At 39.0% G+C, this 13,997-nt stretch overlaps 1 protein-coding gene across 2 annotated transcripts in view; it reads left to right on the top strand.

The window, feature by feature from the left end:
• Nucleotides 1-13,997, top strand: part of LMNB1 (lamin B1) — a 53,305-nt gene that overhangs the window by 23,364 nt on the left and 15,944 nt on the right. For both annotated transcript variants that reach the window (XM_086410537.1, XM_086410536.1), the window contains exons 2-6: nucleotides 322-478; nucleotides 1,123-1,248; nucleotides 5,802-5,972; nucleotides 7,384-7,509; nucleotides 13,517-13,737. In XM_086410537.1, coding sequence (XP_086266663.1) covers nucleotides 322-478; nucleotides 1,123-1,248; nucleotides 5,802-5,972; nucleotides 7,384-7,509; nucleotides 13,517-13,737 — 801 coding nt within the window. The remainder of the gene's footprint in view (nucleotides 1-321; nucleotides 479-1,122; nucleotides 1,249-5,801; nucleotides 5,973-7,383; nucleotides 7,510-13,516; nucleotides 13,738-13,997) is intronic.

Below are 13,997 nucleotides of genomic sequence, written 5' to 3'. Positions count from 1 at the left end.
ATCATATAGACACCTCTTTATAAAACAAGAAGGCTTGTGTTCTCCCTCAGAGACAACCAGATTCTGATACATTGGGCCTCTGGACATCTTACACCTAGAGTCATTGCTAATCAGAGAAGGGCGGTCGTTGAAGGAAGAAGTTGTTATCCACCAAAGATAGCACTCTAGATAGAGTGTTCCCCAATCACTCCTGTGATTTTAGTAGCTTATGGCAGCCTTTGTTTAAATTGCCTCCTCTTTTGTTTCCCCCTTAAACAGGGAGGGAGAATGGTTTAGTTGGGCTATAATATGATGTCTTGCACTTTCTCAAATGTTTTGCAGTTATGCTAAGAAAGAATCTGATCTTAATGGAGCCCAGATCAAGCTTCGAGAATATGAAGCAGCGCTGAATTCGAAAGATGCAGCTTTGGCGACTGCACTTGGTGATAAGAAAAGTTTAGAGAGTGATTTGGAAGATCTGAAGGATCAGATCGCCCAGGTAAGTTAGACTCTGCTCTTGAGCTGTATTTCGCAGGTTAAATGCCCCATCTGTCTTGATTGTAAAACTTGTTTTATGCTTTTTATCTTAAAAAATGTATTGAGTTATTTTGGTCAGGGGCGGGGGAGTGGTGGTTACCCCTGCATAGACCTGAGCTATTTGGCATGTGAAGCACCCTCACCTCTCAGTCACTGTGTCTGGCCTGTGCAGATCTTGTTGCTGCTATTCCTCCTCTCTGTTGTGCTTGTGTTCATTCGTTTCTCGATCTCACAGCTTATTTCATTATTGTACCAAAATGTAGGGTAAAAAGAGAGAAGATGTCTTAATGGTGCTCTCCACACAGGAAAAAAATCAAATTGGTAGCTAAAATAATTCGTTTGAGTTTTGAAACGTAAGCCATAGGTATCTCTTCATCCCCCGTTGCTATTTACCAGATTTGAGGGGTGTTTTGATGTGACACTCTGTGGGTGGGACCAGCAGTTGAACCCACAGTTCTGTGATAAATATTATCATGAGGGACTCTCATAGATTGACAAATATATAGAAATTGTAATACTTGACTTGATTCAATCCATCGGTATCTATTAAATTCATTACTAAATGATTGCTGTATAATTTTCATTAGTTCTTTTTCCTTCTATTAGTTGGAAGCCTCTTTAGCTGCTGCGAAGAAACAGTTAGCAGATGAAACTTTACTTAAAGTGGATTTGGAGAATCGCTGTCAGAGCCTTACTGAGGACTTGGAGTTTCGTAAAAACATGTATGAGGAGGTAATTATATATAATTTTTCTTCTTTAAGAAATGGAGGGATCCCAAAAGGCTTTGTTATAAACCATACATGTGAAAAAATGGGAAGAATTCTGTGGGCAAAGGATTTAAGGCACTGTTGCTAAAAAGGCTGCATGTAAGAATTGAAGGTGTTATGGTAAATTTATAAGCTTTTACTTCATTTAGGGTTTCCCTGATAGCTCAGTTGGTTAAGAATCCACCTGCGCAGGAGACCCTGGTTTGATTCCTGGTTTGGGAAGATCGGCTAGAGAAGGGATAGGCTACCCACTCCAGTATTCTTGGACTTCCCTGGTGGCTCAGCTGATAAATAATCTGCCTGCAATGGGGGAGACTTGGGTTTGATCCCTAGGTTGGGAAGATCCCTTGGATGAGGGAACAGCTACCCACTCCAGTATTTTGGCCCAGAGAATACCATGGACTGTATGGAAACTGTATGGGGTCACAAAGGATTGGACACGACTGAGCGACTTTCACTTGTGCAATAATATAACTTAACTTACTTCATCTAACTTAAAAAGGTCTGGCCACAGCTGTTAATTAACTATCAACCTCTTTAAGCGTTTGTATTAGTGATATATTACTTCAAAATTTAGTATCTTAAAATCACAGACTTTTACTATCTTACAGTTTCTCAAGGTCAGGGATCTAAGAGCTGTTTAACTTAGATGGTTGTCTTCAGGGTCTCATGTGGTTATAGTCAGGCTTTCAGCCTGGTCTGGAGGAACACTTCAGAGTTCATTCACAACTGTTGTCTGGAGATACCAGTTCAGCATCTGCTTCCTTATGTGTATATATTAGTCGCTCAGTCTTTGCAACCTTATGGATTGTAGCCCACCAGGCTCTTTTGTCAGAGCTGCTTATGATGGGATTCCTGAAGAGTGGATGATGAGTGAGAGAGAGAGCAAGGCAAGCCGTATTGTCTTGTAGAGACTAAATCCCTAAGTGATATACTGTCACTCCCCATCACACAGACGAACCACAATACAGTATGGAAGGGGGCTCACATAGGAGATGAACACAGCAGTCATTGGGGGCTGGATACCCACAGCGTTTATAGTTATATGTGTATATTAAAAAATATCATCTATTGGCCATAACTTCCGTGGTTCTGCCTTGAGGGGTAAAAGTAACAGCTGTTACCAGAAAAGACGTATAGTGTAATACAGTTGAAGAAAGGCACATGTGTATTTTCTCAAAATTGAAGAGAGTTTGAGAACATGCAGGTTAAAGAATATGCAGTTAATACTTAAATGACTGTACAAAAAAGAGCTTCATGACCCAGATAATCACGATGGTGTGATCACTCACCTAGAGCCAGACATTATGGAATGCGAAGTCAAGTGGCCCTTAGAAAGCACCACTATGAACAAAGCTAGTGGAGGTGATGGAATTCCAGTTGAGCTATTGCAAATCCTGAAAGATGATGCTGTGAAAGTGCTGCACTCAGTATGCCAGCAAATTTGGAAAACTCAGAAGTGGCCACAGGACTGGAAAAGGTCAGTTTTCATTCCAATCCCAAAGAAAGGCAATGCCAAAGAATGCTCAAACTACCGCACAATTGCACTCATCTCACACGCTAGTAAAGTAATGCTCAAAATTCTCCAAGCCAGGCTTCAGCAATACATGAACCGTGAACTTCCAGATGTTCAAGCTGGTTTTAGAAAAGGCAGAGGAACCAGAGATCAAATTGCCAACATCCGCTGGATCATGGAAAAAGCAAGAGAGTTCCAGAAAAACATCTATTTCTACTTTATTGACTATGCCAAAGCCTTTGACTGTGGATCACAATAAACTGTAGAAAATTCTGAAAGAGATGGGAATACCAGACCACCTGACCTGCCTCTTGAGAAACCCATATGCAGATCAGGAAGCAACAGTTAGAACTGGACATGTAATAACAGACTGGTTCCAAATAGGAAAAGGAGTACGTCAAGGCTGTATATTGTCACCCTGCTTCTTTAACTTATATGCCGAGTACATCATGAGAAATGCTGGTCTGGAAGAAGCACAAGCTGGATTCAAGATTGCTGGGAGAAATATCAATAACCTCAGATATGCAGATAATACCACCCTTATGGCAGAAAGTGAAGAGGAGCTAAAAAGCGTCTTGATAAAAGTGAAAGAGGAGAGTGAAAAAGTTGGCTTAAAGCTCAACATTCAGAAAACAAAGATCATGGCATCCGGTCCCATCACTTCATGGGAAATAGATGGGGAAACAGTGGAAACAGTGTCAGACTTTATTTTTTGGGGCTCCAAAATGACTGCAGATGGTGATTGCAGCCGTGAAATTAAAAGACGCTTACTCCTTGGAAAGAAAGTTATGACCAACCTAGATAGCATATTGAAAAACAGAGATATTACTTTTCCAACCAAGGTCCGTCTAGTCAAAGCTATGGTTTTTCCAGTGGTCATGTATGGATGTGAGAGTTGGACTGTGAAGAAGGCTGAGCGCCGAAGAATTGATGCTTTTGAACTGTGGTGTTGGAGAAGACTCTTGAGAGTCCCTTGGACTGCAAGGAGATCCAACCAGTCCATTCTGAAGGAGATCAGCCCTGAGTGTTCATTGGAAGGACTGATGCTGAAACTGAAACTCCAGTACTTTGGCCACTTCATGCGAAGAGTTGACTCATTGGAAAAGACCCTGATGCTGGGAGGGATTGGGGGCAGGAGAAGAAGGGGACGACAGAGGATGAGATGACTGGATGGCATCACCAACTCAATGGACATGAGTTTGAGTGAACTCCAGGACTTGGTGATGGACAGGGAGGCCTGGAGTGCTGGGACTCATGGGGTCGCAAAGAGTCAGACACAACTGAGCGACTGAACTGAACTGAACTGAATGTAAAAATGGTGACTAACAATTTTAGAATAGGAATTTATTATAGAACTTAAATAATTTTAGTTTGAGAAAAGTAATTTAATAGAAATTGACCATTTTTACTGGGTATTGTGGGGACAAAGCTCACTCATTGGATAAGCAGCCAAACTTTGGACAGTTCTTGAGTCGGTTTCTTATTTAAAAATGAAATATCAGTGCTTGCTGTTTTTTTCCCAAGAAGTGGTGAGGATCAAAGTCAAATACTATGTGTGAAAGCTCCTTATAAATTACAGTGACTGCTATCATATAATTATTCACTACGGTTCATAAATTGAAGTATCTCTACCTTGACTTACATTTTTGTTTCATTTTGTTAAAATTGCCCATGATCTATTATTTCTTAGTTTTGAAGCTGTGTAGATTCCTGCATCTTTAAAACAGAGGTTGAGAAGTTTTTTCTTTGCAAGTCATTTATTTCATGTAAAATACTAAGTGAAAAATGACATCAGTAAAAAGTAATTTAGTATTTTTAGAATGTTTGGGTAGCAACTTTGAATTTTGGGGTTTTGCCTTTTTGAGAATGAATTAAAAAATATTCCTCATTTCTTTTTTTTTCACATGGAGGGTCAAATTCTATTCAGTCAATATACCTAGGTTTCTTATTATGAACAGTTAAGGGGTAAGAGGAAGGAGAAAAGCAGCAAGAAGAGGAAGGGAGGCAGATGAAGGGCAAAATGGCTAGTAGGTACCTGATACTGGTTGAACTAAACCTTTCATTTGCATATTTTTATGATTTAAGTAGCATTCACTTCATATAGATATGAGCCCTAGGAGACTAGTAGCGGAACTGGAATTTGATCCCTGGTTTTCTGATTCTGTCCAGCTCATCTTCCTGTGGTTAAGAGAAAGATGAGGACATGCTCAGAAAAACCGCATGCTGCAAGAGGATGCAGGAACAAGAAGTTCTTATATCCCCCTCTTGTGGCCTCTTTAATTATTGCCATTAAGGACAGATCTATTGTATTTTCAGAGCTAGAATGGAAATTTTATTCTTGGATTTGTGTTCCTAGCCATTCTAGTTTGGATAATTCCTTAAAACCTAATGTGAAGGATTATGCCTATTATGTTTATTCTTTGATAGTAAATTGTCATATGTATTTGAGATAGAAAAGTAATATGGTCAGTAAGATTCTGTATCAATTGATGTTGATACCTTAGCATCACCAGCTATTAGGGTGAGTCATGTAAATTGGTTTGCTCTGTCCATTGCCTCTTAGTATGTCTAAGACAAGTTTTATTTTATGCATTAATCTTCTAGTTGAAGTTTTACTGATAAGTTTCTAACTTTTTGTGTGGAATTTTTTTTTCAGAGTTATTCTTAGTACTACTGTCAGTACAATTTAGAAAAATAATTACCTGCTGTTCAGTATACCTAGTATCCATGATTGCATGGTAAAGCCTTCCAGCCATTCCTTGCCTTAAGAGAAATAAAAAGCTGTGCTACTGAAAATAAACATAAAATTCCTAGGGTTTGAGATGCTACCATTTCTGTCATTAGTTCTGTCTCAAAAATCTTCTCATAAAAATGAAGGCAAAAAAGTGTCTCTTCACACACTTGTCAGGACAGACATGAGGAGATTGGTGTGTAAAACTTCAGATGGTCTTGATGTCCGCCATGGTAAGTAACTTGGTTTTATGTCTTTGTTTTCTTCCTAGGAAATTAATGAGACCAGAAGGAAGCATGAAACTCGCTTGGTAGAGGTGGATTCTGGGCGTCAGATTGAGTACGAGTACAAGCTGGCTCAAGCCCTTCATGAGATGAGAGAGCAACACGATGCCCAAGTCAAGCTATACAAAGAAGAGCTGGAGCAGACGTACCACGCCAAAGTGAGCAGGCTGCCCGGGACGGCGGGAAACACTGAATGCGTTTGTTTCAGAGTGTCCCTGAGAACATAGCTTGATGTTTGGCTTGTTCTGGTATTATTAAATGAATTCCTACGGTCTCCATGAATAAAGAACATTGATTTTTTTCTTTAAGAAAGCAATTTTTTATAAAGTAAACGTTAACTAGAAATTATTCAGAGAAAGTAGGATTATTCCATTTTTACCAAAGGTATGGTCTTTAACCTCTTTGTCCAAGTGATCATTCGTGTCAAAGTTATATTAGTTAAACTCCAGCCACCTAAAAGTAACTTTTCATTCAATGACAAGTACTAACCTTGTTGGACTGCATCTAATTCTGAATGCATGTCATCATTGTAGATGGATTGTGACCACCACACTTTGGGCTGTTTTGAACAAAGGCCAAATGGACAGTCTCTGATATATCTTCCTTGGCCACTAATTATTCATTTAAAAAAGACTATAGAAACTTCTCTCTTATATCAGGAGACCATGCAAAAATTTATTAAATCACCGAGTACAGGCTTTCATAGTAAATAATTTTACCCCAATATGTTAAATGTTACATGATTTGATTAAAAAGTTAGTGGAAGACTTAGAAAATAAGTCATAGAGGTGTTGAAAATAATTTCCATTGCATGGCCTCAAATTGGTCGAATTGCTTTTAATCCACTTTATGAAGTAGTAGTTGGCTGATGAGAGGGTGATCTTTTAATCCCTACGTTTAGTTGTTCAGTCCTTACTTGGTGCTGGCACCGTGCTGGGCACTGAAGAAGCTAAGCTAAGGATGGGTCGGTCACATAGACTCTGGCCTCAGAGGGAGTCAGGGAAGAGACACGTAGAAGACATTCCTGAAGACAGGCAGGACAGAATGCTATGGGCATTTGGAGGAATGGGCTATTGTTTCTACCAGAGGAGCTTTTTTTTTGCTTCTGAAAGGAAGTATTTCTATTTGGTTTGAGATAATCTCTTAATTAGTACTTTCTGTTTATTGCTTTATATTCTGTATCAGATTTGGTGGGTTAGGGATATGTGACGCTTGTTTTCCTACAGATACCACCATGGCTAAATTGCCCCTGTTCAGTCTGCTTACTAGCAGCATTATCTGAGACATTAGACATATAATGGATAAAATATCGAAGCACTAAATTTTGGGTAAACCCACGTATATCAGCATTGTTAAGCTCCCATATTGGAAACTGAGCTGAAAAAGCAGAAAAACTTCTAAGGTAATTCATACCACATCAGCAAACTTCATGATGCTTTTCCTGTTTCATCAGCTAGTTACTGACAAGGCTTAGGTTTGAAATGAAATATCTTGAGACGATTCATGCTTCCTCATTTGTTTGTTCTAATTCACTAGATAAGACTGACTGTGGTTTGCTTCTTTTCTTAGCTTGAAAATGCCAGACTGTCATCAGAGATGAATACTTCTACTGTCAATAGTGCCAGAGAAGAACTGATGGAAAGTCGTATGAGAATTGAGAGCCTCTCGTCTCAGCTTTCTAATCTACAGAAAGAGGTAACTAAGCTTCAGAGTTGTACTTGAAGGCTACCTCCACCACGGTAGTCGACCTGCTTGGCTCCTCCTGAAATCACTTTTCAGAGAGGATAGTATTTTCTTGAATTCTGGTTTCACAGTGCTCCCCAGAGTTTTTTTCTATTTCTCACTGCATAAGCATCCTCTGGGCAGAGACTGTTGTTCCTAACCTAATAGATTACCTGGAGCTAAGGGAATTGCCTTTGAGGGAACGACCTGCCGGCTTATTCTCTGGACTTAACCCAGGAGCCTGGTTTTCTGACCCAGCCAGCAGTCTGATCTCCACACAGTGCTCTTCCCAACATACTCCTTTTCATCACATTTAGAAACTGTTATGAAGGAAAGCCTGCGGACTTTCTTTGTGGGTGGTAAACGCTTTGTGTTTCTAGACAAACTCCCTTGGTGCTTAGAATACTCAGTAGTTAGTAGCTTAGGAAGCAGCATCAGTTTGCATCTTGGCTAAGAATTTAGTGACTCATTCATTCTTTGGCACACCTTCTTAGGACTGTTGTGGTGTGTTGATGGGTGCTGTCAGTACGTGGTAGTGCACTCGAGGGGCTGCATGAGCAGGTGTGGACACTGCCTGAGATCTGGGTTTTGGTTCAAGGGTGATGCCGATATGCATGCAAAGGACATGTATAGCCATATAAGTGTGCAGGATATGTTGATAATCTACCACTCATCTTAAAGACTTAGGCAGTAACTTCAGTTTCTGTTTTCCTTAAGGGAGGGAGTTTTGTTGTTTTAAATTTTTCATATAAGAGTCAACTTTTTAATTCTTCATTTATTAGAATTTATTAGAAGAAAAGCTTTCTTTTTTAATATTTTGTTTATAGTCGTATCCTTTTCTGATTACAAAATTGAAGACATTTATTGTAGGAATTTAGAAGACACCTTATTGTGTAAAACGAGGTGATATAAAAAGAACTTGATTAAAACCGAAGTTTTTACTTTGCTGTTATCATATGTACTTCATTATTCACAACATAAAGTTAAAGAGCTGAAAGGACAAGGGCCTTTAAGTTCACTCAGTCTGACCACAGACCTGGGTGAGTTTAATGACCAGCCCAGAGACTGTAAGCTGACAAAGGGGTTTCTTCTACTGTTCGCAGTTTTTCTTTTTATACCTTACTCTCTTCAAAGATTTTCTTTTAAGAATTAACCATCTTTTTTCCATTGCCCCATTTAATAGATACCTTTCCAAAGATAGTCCTGTCTGTTTTTACCCTGAGTTGATATTTACTACTTTTCTCCATTTAATAAATGGTATTCTGGTTATTCCCTCTCCCTCAGTTTTACATTTCCCTATCTTTTAGGAGGTTGGGGCAGGGGCTGATGCTTAATGCACTTATGCTAGGTGTGGATGTTTTACAGGTGAGGTGAATGGCACTTCAGATCAGATCAGATCAGATCAGTAGCTCAGTCGTGTCCTACTCTTTGTGACCCCAAGAATCGCAGCACACCAGGCCTCCCTGTCCATCACCAACTCCCGGAGTCCACTCAGACTCACGTCCCATCGAGTCAATGATGCCATCCAGCCATCTCATCCTCTGTCGTCCCCTTCTCCTCCTGCCCCCAATCCCTCCCAGCATCAGGGTCTTTTCCAATGAGTCAACTCTTCACATGAGGTGGCCAAAGTACTGGAGTTTCAGCTTTAGCATCATTCCTTCCAAAGAAATCCCAGGGCTGATCTTCAGAATGGACTGGTTGGATCTCCTTGCAGTCCAAGGGACTCTCAAGAGTCTTCTCCAACACCACAGTTCAAAAGCAGCAATTCTTCGTCGCTCAGCCTTCTTCACAGTCCAACTCTCACATCCATACATGCCCACAGGAAAAACCATAGCCTTGACTAGACGAACCTTTGTTGGCAAAGTAATGTCTCTGCTTTTGAATATGCTATCTAGGTTGGTCATAACTTTCCTTCCAAGGAGTAAGCGTCTTATAATTTCATGGCTGCAGTCATCATCTGTAGTGAATAGCAATAGGCTCTGAAATTTGGTAGCTATGTCTTCTGACTCAGGTCCAGGGCTCTTTCCCTGTTTGCCTGTTAGTTATGTTCCTATCATTGCAAGTTTTTTGGTTAACTTCAGGTTCAGTTCAGTTTAGTTCAGTCATGTCTGACTCTTTGTGACCCTGTGGACTGCAGGACACCAGGCTTCCCTGTCCATCACCAACTCCCAGATCTTGCTCAAACTCATGTCCATTGAGTCAGTGATGCCATCCAACCATCTTATCCTCGGTGATGCCATCCAACCATCTTATCCTCTGTCATCCCCTTCCTTCTCCTCCTGCCTTCAATCTTCCCCAACATCAGGGTCTTTTCCAGTGAGTCATTTCTTCGCATCAGGTTAGCAGCTCTTAAACAGGCCCAGTGTTAGGCAGGGCCCTCAGTGTTTTGAAGAGCTCCTTCCTTAGGAAATAGGAGAGGAGTGCCTGCTTCAGCCAGATAGTTTTAAATTTCTCTGTCAGCGGGGTGGAGAGTGATCCTTTCTGGTATCAAATTTTATGATAAATAATATATCTTGAGGAATATCTTCTTTGGTTAATGAATTTTAGCCTTAGATCATTAAAAAGAAAAAGACATCTCTAAATTTTTGTTTTAGAGTATTTGCTGTGGAGTCATCGATTTCGTCATGCTGCGTGTTAGGCCATAGAATTTCCTCTTTGGTTATGTGACTCATGTTAATAAAGTAGTTCTTAGTTTTACTTACAATTGATATAGCCTTTAAAATGGTGACTTAGAAAATATTTTTATGTAATATAGCAGCACTGTTATGTTTTGTAATTAGGCATTTCATATATTGCTTACAGCTTTTCTTTCATTTCTATTTAGATTTTTGACTTTGGCCAAATTATTGAGTTGGTCAGGGTCTGTTTGAGTTGCAGAAGAATTTAGTGGCACTTTGAAAGCACCTTTATTTTTTGTTTTTCTAACACCCACATTCTGGAAATTTCTGCCAGAGCTAGATTATAATAAACTGGTACAATTATGTATTTTAAAACAAAGAGAACCCGACACCATTAGAATTGAGTAGTACAGATTTAGAGTTTTGAGGCAGAATCTTACAGATAGTCTAGTTGGACCTCTTCGTTTTCATAATGGTACCAGTTTAGTGAGGTGTGTTGTTTAGTGGCAGAATCAGGAAGAAGGATCTAGATCTATCTCTCCTGTTGTATTCTTTGTATTTCACTATGAAGCAGGTGTAGTGCAGCTATTTAAATTACATTTAAATATTTCTGTTTAAAAATACAAAATGATTCAGAGTAACTTTAAAGCTTATTTATACCTAGATTTTGATTTTTCCCTCTTACAGAACCCTGTAACATCTAAGGTGGACAAATAGAGTACATTTTGGCCTTTACAGATGGAGGCTGAAAGTTTTCTCTGAATCTTGGGTGATTTATGTCTCTTCAGATTAGACATTGTTGCCCATCTGACTCTCCCACCTGATACATAAAAATAAAGAGATTGATTGAAGAGGAGACATTTTACTTAGCTTATTTTTAGGCTGCGCTGCATGAGAAAGCTTTGTTCCCTGACCCAGGATCACACCTGTGCCGCCTGCAATGGAAGCACAGAGTCCTGATCACTGGGGTGCCAGGAAATTCCCAAAGAACATACATTTTACACTTAACTGCTTTTTATTTTGGAGGAAAGAAAATATAAGAACCCTGAGAAAGGGAAAAAATGGATTTCTCAATTTATAGCCTTTTTTTTTTTTGCAAATACAGTTCTCTGAGGCAGGATTTTGTTTAGCATCTCTCTTGAGAGCTTCTGATATAGAATGTCTCTGGATTTTAATGAATTCATTGGTTGATTATTTTTTAAATAACATTTTTATTTTGGCATAATTGTAAATTTGTAGGGAAGTTGGAAAGCTGGTGCACACAGCTCCCTTAGCTCCCTTCCCAGTCTTCCTTCTTTGTTAGTATCTTAGATGGCTGTGGTTCATTTGTCAAAACTGAGACATTGCCATTGGTACATTATTGTCAACTAGACTCTAGACTATTTGGATTTTACCAGATTTTCTGTTACTGTTCTTTTTCTGTTTTAGGATACCACAGATCTCCCTAGTCTCCTCTAGTCAGTGACAGTTTTTTTTTAGACTTTTTTTGTTTTTCATGACCTTGACATCTTAAGAAGAGCTGGCCAGGTATCCTGTAGGCTGTCCCCCAATCTTAAGTTTATCTGATGCTTTTCTTATGATTAGCCTGGAGATATGGATTTTAAGTGCCCTTCTTGTTACATTATATCAGGGATTACGTGACATACACACATCATTGATGGTGATAACCTTCATCATTGGCTAAGACGTTTGCCAGGTTTCCCAACTGTAAGTTAGTATTTTTGTGTTTCCCTACTCTGCTTTTAGGAAGTAAGTCACCGAGTCCAGCCTGTTTTCAAGGATAAAGAGCAGGAATTATGCGTCACATTCTGAAGAGAGTATTCATCTTTGTTAAATGGAATGCTTTTGTGAAGATTCATCTCTTCTTCCCCTATTTGTGTATTTATTTATGCATTCCTTGGTTTCTGTCAGTATGGGCTCAGGGAAATCTTTTTATAATTTGGATTATATGTGGATACTAGATTATTGGCTCAGATTGTTTCAGCTTTGGCTTTGAGGAGTTTTGTCAGATTGGTTACCACGTTCCCCACTTTTTGGAGCACTTCTTTTTTTTATGGTTCTGTAATATGCTCCAGGCTCATCGTGTATTTTCCCTGTCTCAGCACTGGTATCAGCTGTTTCTTTAGGGAGCTCTGGTTCTTTTTACTGGAGAGTGGTATCTAGAAAGCAAGTTCTGGGCCCTGGGTATGCTCATTGGTATTGGGGTGTCATTGTTTCTAGGCCTGCTGTGGGCAGAACTAGGTAAATGTGTATATGCTAACCCATGTTTACATGCTTATCTGTAATTGTATCTCTGTCCACTTGTATTTATATTAAGGTAACCACGCATTTACACAGATGTCTGGGACTCTAACCCTGTACCACTGGGTTCACTTTAGGCTTCCTTCCTTGCTTACCTATAACTTCTTTCTCTGAGAGTAAGAAGCCTGGTTTCTGCCATCCCGTTTGCTTATTTGTCCAGCTTCAGTCTACATGTAAAGCAGTTTCAAATTATTTAACCTATATCCCTGTGTGAAATAAATTCACTAGCTAGAGTGTAATGTTTCTGCAAGGAATAGAGATCCTTTTTATCTTTAGCCTTCTAGATTTCACTTTTGCACAGTATGTGCCCTTTCCCTCCTGCTTTGATGCATACTACTTGTGATTTAAGGGCCTAAGCTCTACATCAGTCTTTTGGAGTTGATTACCGTGGTCGTTTTCTGAGGTTAGGGAGATGAATTCTGTTTTGGAGATGTGCAGATGAGTGATTACCTGGTGAACGACAAGGTTTCTAAGATGAACCTTCTTGTGTAGGAGGTGTAATTTTTCATTTTTTTTTAATACCAAATATGAGGTTTCCATGTTTACAATAATATTTACAGACTATATTATATCATATGGTATTTGCATGCTGATAGAGTGTGGGAAAGCACACCATTTCTGAAGTGGTAACTAGAATCTCTTTTGTTAAGTTTCTGAATTAAGATACTCAGTTTCTTTTGTCAATGAGTTTTCTTTTAATTCTTTGTTTTTGTTACTTTATACTTTTGAGCCGAATGCTTTGTAGGGGAGCCAGACTGTTTTACTAAAACTACAGCTTAAAATTTTGTTTCATTTGGTCAAACAAAAATTATATGTATATTTATGACACATTAGATGAATGTCTTTTCCTAGCCTTTTTATAAGACAAAACTTTCCTAAGAGTTGTATTTTGTATTGGAGGAATTTTGTTTTTTAATTTCTTAAAATAAAAATGTTCTTGAATTCTGATGTTAAGAGATTGGATTTGTTCCAGGTCAGGAAATGTTTTAAAATAGCTGTGCTAGGGTTGTGCTAATGTTGGAATGTTCCTAGAAAGTAAATGTGTTCCCTTGAATCTTCAGTCTAGAGCATGTTTGGAGAGGATTCAAGAGTTGGAGGACTTGCTTGCTAAAGAAAGAGACAACTCTCGCCGCATGCTGTCTGACAAAGAGAGAGAGATGGCGGAAATACGTGATCAGATGCAGCAACAGTTGAACGATTATGAACAACTTCTTGATGTCAAGTTAGCCCTGGACATGGAAATTAGTGCTTATAGGAAACTCCTAGAAGGTGAAGAAGAGAGGTATGTAACTTGCTTGTCACTCTGCCTCATAGTCTACTTTTTGTCCCCACCCTTTCTATTTGAAGAAAAGTAAATAGGATTTTTTTTAAAAAAAACAATTAGGACAACTCTAAATATTTTTTCTCTCTCTCTCTTTTTTTTTAATATCTAGGTGTAGAGGTAGGTAGTAATAGATCTTACTTCTTCATCAACAACAGAAGATGTACAAGCAGTCTTAGTATTATTATTATTTTAAATGATGAACTGTGAAAGGATACCAT

Source organism: Bos grunniens, chromosome 7 (assembly GCF_055505025.1).
Source record: "Bos grunniens cultivar Pamir isolate PY7600 chromosome 7, Bosgru_T2T1.0, whole genome shotgun sequence".
NCBI classification, from domain to species: Eukaryota; Metazoa; Chordata; class Mammalia; order Artiodactyla; family Bovidae; genus Bos; species Bos grunniens.
This window is presented reverse-complemented; position numbering and strand designations above follow the sequence as displayed.